Source organism: Chelonoidis abingdonii, chromosome 7 (genome assembly GCF_003597395.2).
Source record: "Chelonoidis abingdonii isolate Lonesome George chromosome 7, CheloAbing_2.0, whole genome shotgun sequence".
Classification (NCBI taxonomy): Eukaryota; Metazoa; Chordata; order Testudines; family Testudinidae; genus Chelonoidis; species Chelonoidis abingdonii.
In genome coordinates, this window is record NC_133775.1 from 98,871,451 (window position 1) to 98,884,533 (window position 13,083).

At 43.6% G+C, this 13,083-nt stretch overlaps 1 protein-coding gene across 9 annotated transcripts in view; it reads left to right on the top strand.

The window, feature by feature from the left end:
- The window catches only part of TCF7 (transcription factor 7), a 115,154-nt gene extending 102,780 nt beyond the window's left edge, over positions 1 to 12,374 (top strand). For 4 of the 9 annotated variants that reach the window (XM_075068144.1, XM_075068146.1, XM_075068143.1 and 1 more), the window contains 3 exons: positions 725 to 773; positions 6,641 to 6,736; positions 9,985 to 10,158. In XM_075068144.1, coding sequence (XP_074924245.1) covers positions 725 to 773; positions 6,641 to 6,736; positions 9,985 to 10,064 — 225 coding nt within the window. In that variant the 3' untranslated portion in view covers positions 10,065 to 10,158. Of the gene's footprint in view, positions 1 to 724; positions 774 to 6,640; positions 6,737 to 9,961 lie in introns of all 9 variants that reach the window. The other 5 variants (XM_032783489.2, XM_032783491.2, XM_075068147.1 and 2 more) reach the window with 4 other exon arrangements.
- The last annotated feature ends 709 nt before the right edge of the window (positions 12,375 to 13,083 follow it).

Genomic DNA, 13,083 nt, shown 5'->3' on the forward strand with positions numbered 1-13,083 from the left:
TGTCCCTTACCGTCAACAAGGTTCTTCAAAATGAACATCAGTGACTAGATAATCTCTGGCAACTGCGAAGACAGATCGCTCTAAACCAGACAGAAAATGAAGCAGTGATTTCTCCCTATGTTTGTTACACCACGCAGCCCTGTGTTCTCCATGACTTGCTAAACTATCTTTACCATGACTGATGGGAAGTAGTGTACATGCATCTCTCAAACTCTAAGGAAAGGTTGGTTTTACCAGCAACCTTTTGCTGAAGTTATCAACCGTAGCTTTGGAGAGAAAAAAAAAACAAAAAAAAAACCCCACACACACCTTTAATTCCTAATGTGTGGATTATTGATGGGCAAATGGCTAATCAGGTGACACAGAAAGCTGTCTGGCTCTGTACAAGGCCCCTCATTGCATCATCCGTGATGAATGAAATGACAAAATGGGAGATGTACATATCAGACTGGGCAGGTCATGTTGGGAGATTTAAGTTTGCTACTGCCTCTGAGCTAATAGACCTGTTGTTTTTTTTAGTATAAGCAGAAGAGGGCTCATGCTTTTAGTTCCAAAGGTGCTTGGTTCAGTCCTTATGGGCAACAACTCCTCCAGATGTTGTCACACTTCATGAATTTTACTTATGGCCTATGACTGTCCCTTTCTATTGTTGTATTCGTAATGCTGAGCAGCCTCCACCAGTCCTGAGAGAAGAAACTAATATTATTTCCCTCTTACATCCTAGGGAAAAAAGAAAAGACGAGCAAGAGAAAAGCAGCAAGACTCCAATTCAGGTAAACTAATTGGTACTGAATTCAGCATGTTACACAGTAGCTTATCACTGGGTGTTTGTATTTTGCCATCCAGGTTTTAGCTCATTCACTCAGCTTTCTAAAGCTAAACAATGGTATCTTTTAAAGTCACAGTAAATGTCTTCTATAAACTATCTTGTTCCGAAAAAACAGATGTGGATTAGAACATGGGTGGTGTTCATGAAAATTGAGCAAGAGGAATTCCAGACCTGAAGAAGAGCTCTTTGTAGTTCAAAAGCTTGTCTCTTTCACTAATGAGAGTTGGTCCAATAAGAGAGATGACCTCACCCACCTTGTCTCTGATATCTTGGTACTGACACAACTACAATACTGCAGTCAAACTAGATTGTGGGTAATAAATCATTTTTAATAGAAGTCTCCCCTACAATTTGTTCTGCCACAGAGATATTCAGGGGAAATGCTCTAGTAGGTTTTGAATGGCAGGAGGCACCAATGCCCTGTAGTGAAAAGTGATGCCTTTATCCATTAGATGCATCAATATTGCGTATCTAAGAGTACATCACAAATCTTTTCGTAGCAGAAGTAGCCTAAAAGTCAAACAAAATTGCACTGCAAACCAAGGGGTACTTTAATGTAGTTGCTAACTATAGAGTGCTCTTTATTGGAGGTGCCCCTAGCGCAGATTTCACTGTGTATATAGATGAGTGCATACAACCACACCATCCAAAGTTATTCACATCCTAGATCTGGAAGCATTTCTAAGTTATCTGTACTAATGGACCTTTGTTATATCACATCAAGAGAAAATATCAAGGCATATGCTTTGTATCTCTCATGAAGCTAAACTGCACATTTCTTATAGTAAGTTATCTAGGCAATAACTGAGATGAAAAGTTAAGTGTAAGATTTTATATAATATACATGCTGTAAAAATAATTTCACCCACCACTGAAATGCAGCCTTCTTTGGGCTGGAAGGCAGCTGCTGATTAACAGCACAGAGCAGGAAAAGTAAGTGATTATGCAAGTGAATGAGTAACATTGACACAAAGGTACTGCTCAGATCTCATTTACACTAGTGCAAAAAGTTCACATGTATCTAAACGAAAATAGGGCAGTACCCCAATCAGCCCCTATTGTCACACAGCAACACTACACAGGACTTTAGGGCAGTACATGCAGAAGAGTGGCTTGTCCATTAGAATTAGAGAGAGAATTTAGGGAAGCAGAATGGAATAGCCCCATATGGGTCTCATTGGTGCTATTTGTTTTCAATCTGCTTCTGCAGTATTTTCCTCTTCTGTTTTAACATATATGAGGACTCAGTTCTTTGGGAGGCCATTTAACCAGGGAGCAGGTCAGATTTCAGTGCAGGAGGCAATGGGTGGCTGTTTGATTTGGCAGCATTTCAAAACAAAGAAGTTTAACATTCCATAAGAAGCAGTTAATTTCCAGGTAAATTCTGAGCTTTCCTGTAACTGAATTTTGACTGCCTGGACTTGGCTTTGTGGAGAAGTGGTTGAGCTAGGAGAGCACCAGAGGTGTGAGGGACCAAAGTCTCCTACATCTGTAACTTGAGGCATTTCCCAAACAAACATCGCCCCACCCCACTGGGTGTAATCTCTCCGATACTTGCCTAACAATCCCTTTTTTTACAGGGGAGTGGTGTCTGAATAGTTCCGTTGCTGAAGAATTGGATTTTAGTCTGTTAGTTTTGTCTTAAGTGGCTGAAATGATGTTGCATCTTTTCTTCTTCTTCCTGCTCCTCCTCCTCCTCCTCTTTGTGCCTCTGTCTTGCCCATTCTCCGCCACGCATGCTTCTGTGTTCAGATCCCGCCTCTCCTAAGAAATGCAGAGCTCGCTTTGGCCTCAACCAACAAACGGACTGGTGCGGCCCATGCAGGTGTGTATCAGAGAAACTCTACTCTGCTTTTAGTGCCTTTTCCTGAGTGCATTGTTTTCCCCCTGTATGTGGTTTTATTTTTCATGCATGTTTCTATAGTGCCCTTGGCTCCTAACACACAAAACAAACTACTGGCATTGCTAAAATTTGTTCCTTCCAAACTGGGAAGGTTTTCTCAGGGTATCATTGCTGTGGGCTGGTATTGCTGAAGGTTCCCCCCAGTCTTTCCATTTCTAAGAGAAGAGAGTTAAAGGGGGACGTATGTTGTCAAGGTTGCTAGACTCAAAATTCGACACGTTTCTTATAGCAGGTTGGTGAAGGGCATGTAATATTTTACATGTTTTATCAAGATTCCTATTTCACTGTTCCTGAGAGGCTGATCTACAGGGTAAGAGGTTCCTACAGTGGTGCACATATGGAATGGAGGAAAACAAATGCTTATTCCTCATCCCTAGCTTCCTATTTCCAAAGAGGGACCTGATGTGGAGCCTTTCCCCTCCGTCATATGACCACCACTTTGAGGGCCCCTACAATGTACCCAAGTTGCTGCCTTTCCCTGTTTACATTTGGGACTAAAAATGTACATTACAGAAGTACACTGCCATTAGAATAGTTAGTGCTCCAAGCAATGAGATGTTCTGAGGACTCCACCAACTCAGGCTTCCAAGGAACAAATGAGAGACTAGAATGAGTAAATACCTAGACAAGTGAACAGAAAGAGTAATACCTGGGTCAGAGGGTCATTAAGCAGTCCCAGGCATGAGAGGCCCATGACCTACTTCTGGACACCCATGTAAGGAGTAAATGCAGCCTGAACAGAGCAGAGGTGTGTATAGTTCTCAGGACAACCTGCTGAGCCACAGAGCATTATAGTACCATCTTTTGGCTTCTGTCTAGCAAAACCTGAAAGTTATTTGCATTACATTAAAAAGCAAATAACCTGAATCTCTGAGAGGCCTAGATGTTGGCTGATCACAGCCTGTGATGCTGGTACATTCTTGGCTGGACATGGGGGCCTCCAGATTGGAGCTTAAAAAACAAACAAAACAAAACACACACTTCTGATTGAGCCAGGGTGTCAGATACTGGCCGTCCTTCAGAGACCAGTCTGTTTAACTACACAACTTGCATCAGGACACTGCCCATTAGACTGGTCCAATTTCCAGCAGATCACTGGTCATAAGGAGTCTTAATTAACCCCTTGTGTTCTCCTCCTACACAAAATGGCTCCCTGCCTGTATTTGATCTTTCCCCTGGGGAATTCTTTGTATAGCCCGAAAATTCCTCATTTTCATTTTCAAACACAACATGCCCTCATGATGCCACTACAGTCACCACCTTTCTGACCGTGGAAGACTGGGGTGCCCTTGGCAGCCCTGAATGCTGCACCTAAAATTGGTCAAAGAGCCTCTTGTGTGATGTAGGCCTTTCTTAGTAGCAGTGCCAGTCAGGGAATTGACAGACCAGGACAAAGTGTTGGTCTCCCATAGCATGGAGAGCACAATTCCTAGGTGTCTGGGCAGTGTTCGTATCTTTACTCCCCCGTTTATTTGAGATCTCTTAATTAGGATGCAGCGCTAACACTTTGCTTGATGTTGCTTACCAATTAACATGCATTGCTGGAGTGCTCCTAAAACCGTAGCATGCTTTCTTATTTTTTACCCTGACATCTCATGTACTGTATAATAGCAGCTGTTCTGCAATTCTAGGAACTAATACACAACAGCCAACTTGGGAGCTTTAGAAGTGTATGCTTTCTCATTGACATCTGCCTCTGACAGAAACCTCCAGAGAATATCCATTCCAAAATGGGAGAGAATTAACTGATGAAAATGCTTTGTCCCCTCAGAAGTTGTATCTTCATCTGGGAATGCTTGGTTCTATTAGACTCCTTTTCCATCCCCATTTAGAGGAAAGATAGTGGGATCTATGTAATTGGTGAACCTACTCTAAGCAATCCATTGAAGTCTCTACAGCTTGGGTCATGGGGTGTATTTTTATTGTGTCCCTTTATCTTTTAAGTTGCATAGCATACATGTAGATTTTAGGCCTCGAGTTAATGTATCTAATCAGACATGGCTGGTCTCCTTATGGTTTATAATTTTACTGTTTAAAGAGAGTCATTCAATTCATTAACCTTTCCCCTCCCCCAAACAGATTTTTTGATTGAGTATAAAATACAGCAGTCAGTTTTCTTCCTACACCCACAGCAGCAAGTGCTTGAGGTGGCATAGGGAAATGACTTCACCATGGGCTTGTCTACAGTGGAAAATTCTCTCCTGTTAGAACCCGTGTGAACAAACACCAGTGGTGAACATTCAGTTTACACAAGGACTGTCATGTTTAATACCATACCCGCGGTTCACCCTGAAGTTAACCACAGCACTGACACTTAAGCAGAGATTTGAATATAGAAATCCTAGACCAGGTGAACTGGGAGCAATGTGATAACTTTAGTCCAGGCCTTCTTGCTGTAACATGGAGAACACTGTCTTAACTCCTCCTGTGTACTTACAGATAACTAACTAAATGTAGGCTAAATCTTAGCATTTCCAAATAGATTGAACAATGCAGTAACCTGTCAATGACTCACTGGCAAGTAAGTTAGTTTACAGAGAAGATAATTATTAGTACGTGCACTGTTGAAGCATCCCTACTCCTAGCATGTGAATGCATGGGGCCCTTGGAGATACTCTTCTACAGTGATGTATGGGGTAGACTGTATGACCCAAGTACCCTTCTCTTCTGCCTGGATCTGCGTGAAAGTTTGCTTTTCAAAGTGGTTAGAGTTTGTCCTACAAAGGGATCTGGTCCTTAAGACTGGGGTCATGTGAAAATAGAGGTAGTGGAATATTTTAGTGAATACTTGCTGTGAATTTACCGGTTTTCCCATTGTCTTTATTTGAGAATGGATTTTTCTCAACCTCTGACCAGCTCTGTTTAAGCACAGTCCATTGAGAAAAAGGTGTAGAACTGATTGTTTTGAACCAGGGGTTTGGATAAGGGTTCATACAAACACTTCCCTCTCTTCTACCTCCATTACACTCCTCACCAGTATCTGAGCTTCTCAGAGGAAAAATTCATGGTAAGCTTTCCTCACCCAGAAGGTACATTGGTTGAAGTGTGAGCAATGGAGTTGTCATAGCAGCTGCTGTCTTTTCCTGAGCTGATGAAACCAACAACTGCAAGTGGCATGTACACCAGTATAAACAGGCCTTCTACCCTCCAGAGACTCACAGGGCAGACAATTCTATGTATTTGTGACTCTGCTGACTTTCCGCCTTCCCCAGCCACCTCCCCAGGGAGGATGCTGGCCCTAGATTCATTAGTGTCCCAGACTTGAAGGGATTTGGGACCCTCTGACCACTTTCCTCCTCTGGCCAACCCACCCAGTCTCCTACCCTGCAATTTTTCCTCCTCCAAAAGGTGGTCCCTGTTCCTGCTCAGCCATGAGTAGCTGAGCACGTTTGTCTTAGATATGCCCCAGAGTGTTCTGTGGTTGTGCTTTAATGCAGGCACTGCACAGCCAGTGCAAAGAATTTGGGCTCCAGAGACACTGTGAAGGCCTAGGCAGGATTGAGGGTCCCCTTCAGGGGGAACCAGGATGGGAAGATGCAGGAAGCAGCTCAGAATGGCACTGGAGACAGACCTGTTCTTCCATGAGGAGCTGTGGGTGGCCATCTGCTGTGCCTGAGGCTGTCTCTGCCTAGAAGGCAGAGCCACAAGAGGGGATCAGGTAGAACCACCAGAGTCAGTGGCACTGCAGCTAGAATGGAAGGACGTGAGCATCCTACCCCTAATTTGAGTCCAATTTTTGAAGATGTTGGCCTCTTTTTTCAATCCTCTGGGGAAACTGCCATCCTTTCCACTGGCTAATCCTGAAGAGGAAGGGCAGAACACTGTAGTTATCCTTCATTGTTTCCCCAATTACTACATTGTTCCCAAATCATTCTTCCTTGTGCCTTTGTTTCCACTTCAAACTATAGCTGTAGAAGAGTTCAGGTTGGTGCACCCCTCCTCCTCCACTGAACAGGGATGTTACCAACATGCTCTCGTTGTTGGGTTCTCAGAACGAACTATTGGTAGGTTGTCAAGCCACCATAATAAAAATTGTGTATTTACTAACAAATGTTAAACCATGTTACAGGTCTTACCAGCTGATTGTTTAAGATACATGTATAGAGAGGAATCTTTTTGTCCTGCAATTCAAGTGTAGCCACCTCTGGGGTAACCCAGAGTCCACACTAACACTACACATCAACTTGGAAAAGAAAAAAAGAGAAGGAGTATATGTCCAACTGAAATATCCACAGGGAAGGAGGTAGGCAATTAACCTCAGCAACAAAATCCAACTGGGGTAACACCCCTACCCTTGGGAGAAGGCCATGAGTGATCTGAAAGCATTACATCTGATCTGAAAGAACCACCAGTAGCAGCAGTGATCTCAGTAGGTGACCTTTTCCCTTTGAATTATCAGCACCATTTCACTTCTCACAGCACTTGGGCTTTCCCTGTATCCTAGCCAAGTACCAGCTTAGTTTATGTGGTCCAGCTAGATCTCAGCTTAGTGTGGTCTGAGTGCAGAAAATTGCATGGTAGTCTGTCCAAACACCCGCATTAGTCATTCCCTTCCTACTGCTCTGTAAAACCCGTATTTCAAAGTACTTACAGGACTGGAAAGGATGAGTAAGGGAGCTGTAGAAGAGAACTCACCACTGGTAAACACCCTTGTGGCATACCGTGCTCTTGGTCCCCCCTGCCAACAGCTGGTCAGGCTCTGTGGTGACATGCTTCTTCTGGTGACTCAACCCATCCATCCAGGTCACTTTAAAGTGTCTCCTCTTCCAGGGAAACCAAAAAGCCAACAAACAATAGTCCAGCATACTCAAGCCAACTCTTTGACCCAAGTCCCAGCTTGCTAGTCCTTCCACTCCTGGTTTACAGGGTCTTTGCATAATCTTTGCTGCCAGACAGTAAGGGAACCTAGGCCCTCAAGCCAAGAGACCCTGTTATAAGCAGGCAAGGTCTGTCCATTCAGGCCCCCTGCTTCTGCCTTGAGCTTCTTCCTACCTGAGCCAGTATATCAGCCCCTATAACAGCCCCTTCCTAGGTTCACTACATTGCCCCCCAAGCTCCCAGAGGTCTCAGGCTTTACCCTTCCTGCAAGGCCTGGCTTGTAGGATTCCCTTGGAGTTCTCCAAATCCCCAACCAAAAGTTCAAACAAACCACTTTTGTCCTTGCTGGGCTTGAACTGGAGTTCTTCGCAGACCTTCTGCAGTACTCTGCTCCTCAGCTGAACACCAGCACTATCTCCCCAAAGCTTTGGCCCCAGTTTGAGACCCACCCCCAGAACTATCACCTCTCTTACTTACACAGTTCTCTCTCCTGACATCTCTCAGCCCATTTTCAGACAGCATGGTCATATCCAGCTGAGCCCTCTCAAGCCTTTTAAGGAAACTTGACTCACTTCCAGGTGGACCTGGTAATTTACCTACTTGACACCTCTCTAGTGCCAGCAGGTGCATTAATTGGGCATTCAGACTCCTGCTAATCCAGTGTGGGCTTTACACCCTATCACAGGGGTCCTCGCTTAAGGGCCTGCTCTCTGGGCCAGATAACAGCAGTCCTTTCTGTGCCCCCAGTTCATTGTCATATTACCAAAGCTGAGCGCCTTTTACTGAAGGGATCTGCCCTTGCTGCTGTTTCATAATGGTCTCCCCTTGCAGTGACCCACTTCTACAGTGGGTGTGACTCTTTCCCAGCCATAGTCAGTGCCAGCTCTCTCATAGAAATGCAGCACTGCCCATCTTCCCAGAAGTGACCTTGGGCCACACAGGCACAAAGTAAGTGCTCCTGGGCTAGACATGGCTGACAGAGTTGAGAATCAGCCCTTTTCTCCATGTTAATACATAAGGTAGCACTTCCATCACAGTCATCATACATACCCCTGTGTTAGAAGTGAGGGAGGACTCCCATGCTGACATTTGAACTTTGCATGGCAGTTCATGCTGATCATGATCCTTTGCACAAATTCTACAAACTTAGGCTTTGTTTTGGGTCTCATTTGTAGGAAGCTAGCAAGGGTGAAAACCCCAGAGATAGGCAAGGAAAGGCAAAATCTGCACCTGCTCAGCTCACACCAGGATCAAGCAGTAAATTTCAAACACTCACAGCATTCCCTGATTCTACAAGGGGTTTCAGCTGTCATAGCCATACTTGTTGCTGGGGTCTGCTATCTGAATTGGAACTAGTCCAAAGTATAGACCAGGCCCTAGACTGGGGTCAAATTCAGCTCTGATGTAAGTGGGTGCACCTGTTGAATCACCAGGGATGGGCAAGCACAAGCCCACCTGCATTTAAGTAAGTGGGTGCAACTGCACATGGCATCATGGGGTTTCAACCCATTTACATCAGGTCTGAATGTAGCCCTGCTCCTGTTAGGTCAGCAATACAGCACACAAATCAATGGTGAGCAAAAGGCACCTTCTCAAAACGGAACAACTTTGCTATTAGAAGGGCTATGCCTAAGGAAGGGAGTAACCATGAAGGAGAGTTAAATGTTAGTAGCTTTAAATATTTAGCACTTGTTTTCTTGATCCTCATATACTCCACTTGATGTGTTTTTTTTGAGCTACGAACAGTCACGCTAGCGGTGTTGAGAATAATGGTATTTTATTTCTTGGCTCATTCTGGATTAGTCTAATTGTCCATTCTTATTAGATACCAAAATGTTAAACTCTTCAAGGTTATTGATCTGTATAAAAGACCTATAAAACTAGCTTCTTGTCACTGAAAAAAGATAGTCTTCATTTGCTAGGGCTTTTGGTTCTTTTATCCACCAGCCTAAAGTAAGGCTGAGTGCTGTTGTTATGCTGCCATCTAATGACAAGGATTGAAAACGGAATGTAATCAGAGACAACGCAGGCCCCGTTCTACTCCATTATGCCAGTTTGTATTGACGTTTTCAAGTTACTCTGCATTTACACCAGTGCAGCTGAGACCCGAATTTGGTCCTCCACTTCTGTTCTGCACACTGTCTGTCAGCCAGAGGCTATCGCCAAATACGTTACGGAGCTGGACAGCCCAGTTACACAGTTATCTAACAAAGAGTAGCAGCAAGCAATAGTTACAGGCCCAGAAGAGAGAGGCTGTTGTTAGCTCAGCATTGAAATAAACTGGATTTTTATTTTTTGTAATTTGATGTTCTGTCTTTAGCACTCATTTCTGCTGTGTGCCCTCTGTTTACAGTGACTACTGTAAAGTTTTCATTTTAAATATGACACTGCAATTCACCCTTTATTTACAGATAACTCTCTTCACTGTTCTTAGGAGGAAAAAGAAGTGCATTCGGTACTTACAAGGAGAAGGACCCTGTTCCAGCCCAGTTTCTTCCGATGGAAGTGCTATAGACTCCCCTCCCTCTCCTCTGGATACACTCCAATGCATATCCTCTGCTTTTACTTCAGACAAGCTTGCTACAGCTGCTGATTTCGCACACAAAGAACAACGCAATCCTTTCCCTACCTCTATTCATGTCAAAAGCGCTCCATGCTTCTCTGGACTGACCACTCACTGCTCATCCACACCAAACATGTCAATAGCATCCAGCGACTCCTCAGAGTACAGTGTGCCATCAACAGGAACATAGTACCACATTGTACAAGTCAACACTTACTAATGCATGGGGCACTTTGCTTGTACCAAGTGGTTTTGCTGCCCATTGAAATGGACTGGAGGCCCCTCCAAATTACCCATCATACTGTAAAACTGTTTTAAAAGTCAAGGGACAACTGTGTCCTGAGCCCTCAAATGATTCAAAGATGCTGGAACAGTCAATGTTTTTATCTAGAGCAAAGATAGAAAAATGGTGTCTCCCCTCCATAAAAAGGGTGAAATGAGGACTCGCCAAAATTAAAAATGCCAATCAGTAAACAAATATTTCATCCCCACCCTGAGCTTCCTTTTACTGCATCATCTGCTCAAGTAGCTGAAAGTAAAAACTGACTCCCTGGCTTGTTGCATTAGATGGTAGGTGCTTAAGCACTGGTTTCTGTTTCTTGCATCCCAAACAGCTCTGAATTGTAGTCAGTCACAGATCTCTGGTAGCTATTTCACCATGGAGTTAGGAAAGCTGGTACAGGAGCCTGTCTCTGTCTGAGAGCTGAATGTTGGGAAGCTAGATTTCACTCTGAGTGACTTTTAAGAAAAAAGTGAAATATAGGCAAATGAGGTGAATATTATTAAACTTCTTGTTCAAGGACAAGAAAATATTGTTTACAGGTAACAGGTCTTTGCAGACATGTCAAGTTCTCTTAGCATATAGAATGGCAGACAAACAGTGAGAGCACTCAAGGCAGAAAAGGAAGCATGGACTGACTGCTTGAAGGTATATCTATCCAATGTTTCATTGTTATAGAGCTAAAATACAATAGTAACATGTCAGTCAGGTGCAGAGTCCTCCTTGCTGCTCAGGTTGTTCACGGTAAACACTGGAGAGTCAGACTCCTTCAATAAAGGACCTTGCAAAGGCTCAAAGTAGACCCCATTTGCCATTAAGGGCTTGATCCTACAAGTCCTTGCACAATTAACTGCAGCAGGGCGCATGAGATTATTAAGAATCAGCCCAAGTGTTAGTAGAGGCTATATGTAAGGTCAAAGCATGGCCTGCTGCACAGAGCTGATGTAACTCTCAAGCCCCTGTGCCCTCACTCTTACAAACCCAGGGTAAGGTTGACAGTGGACATGGGCTTGAGCATGTTCATCACATTAAGGAGGTGCTTAGTTCCACTCTCCCCTCTTCAGCCCTTCTCCCTGTAGAGGCAGGGATTTTGAAGCACAACACAGAGTCCCTACTGCAGGGTTTTGCCCCCAGCACCTTTAACCTCAGGTGTCACGTTGCAGTGCAGGATCAAGCTCTCAATATGGTTATAAGTGAAATGAGCTGGTATACAGCTTCTACTAGCTAGTTACACTGTAGATTTTACAATGCAAATCATTTCCTCTCTACTACCTTTCCCAGCTAGTGGCTGTCAAACATTAATACAGTCTCTCTCTCTCTCGAAAGTGTCTAAGGATTTCTGATATATTATTTATATTTTGAGCCTGGTAAACAAAAACCTTTAGGGGCCAGTTTCTGATCTTAGCTCCACTGATGTAAATCCAGAGTTATTCCACAAAAGTAACTGGCATGACTCTAGCTTTACACTATCAGAATCCAGACCCTTGTGGGTTTTTTCCTGCTTTATAAAAAACCTATTCTAGAGCAGTGATTCTCAAACTTTTGTACTGGTGACCCCTTTCACATCACAAGCCTCTGAGTGCGACCTCCCCCCTTAGAAATTAAAAACACTTTTTTATATATTTAACATTATAAATGCTGGATGCAAAGTGGGGTTTGGGGTGGAGGCTAACAGCTTTTGACCCCCCAAGTAATAACCTCACAGTCCTTGAGGGGTCCCAACTCCCAGTTTGAGAACCCTTGTTCTAGAGTGAAGAAAAAAAGTACCATAAAACATTTGGGGGGCAGGGAGACTTTTTTTCTATTGTACATGATAGGATTTAGAATACTGAATACAAACTTCAAGTAGTAGTATAGAGGCTTGCAAGAAATTTAAAGGGACCTTTAATAGACAAACTATTTTTGTATTCTTTTCTTAAGGCAACAAAACCTTTTTTTATGTATGTTTATTCCAACTTGTTAATAGGTTTCTATATCAGAGACTGGTTTCAGAGTACCTATATGAGACAGGTATCAGAGACTGAAGATAAGAAAGCTGCTTATAGTGTAGCACACCATAGTTACTGGTTTCCTCCACCCCCTTTAGTTCCTTTTGCTTCAAGCTGCTGTAGATTTTTTTTGTGGGGGGGGAGGGGGGGTAGGAGACGGGGGGGAGAACCATGCAAATTCTTTGCAAGAAAATCTAAAGCTGTTGCTTTATTAGTCTCCAGTCTCTGTGCAACTGTAACCTCCCATTAGTACTAATGGAAATTACGAGCACCAATCCAACAGATCTTATTTAACCCTTAGACCACTGGCATTATCTAAACTGGCACACACGTCTACATAAAAGCGCATGCTGACAGTCACCACAGGCTTAATGATGTAGCACTGGATCAATATTTGAACTAGTAGCATTTGAATGATTTCCAACCAATGTGGAAGACAGCGTGGCCGACTGGTTAAAGCTGCGGTAGGTAACCGTTTGCAGCTTAACCACTGACTGTGACCGTACACAAGTCTCTTCACTGCTCTGTGCCTCAGTTTCCCCATCTGTAAAATGAGTGCCAATATTTTTTCAAGCCCTCAGATTCTCAGATGTAAGGTGCTGTGGACGTGACAAGTAGTATTAAAACAACAAGATATGCTTCAGCTATAGCATGGATTAGCGGTTGGGTATGTTAGTCAAAAAATTGGGTGTGACAAGTGAA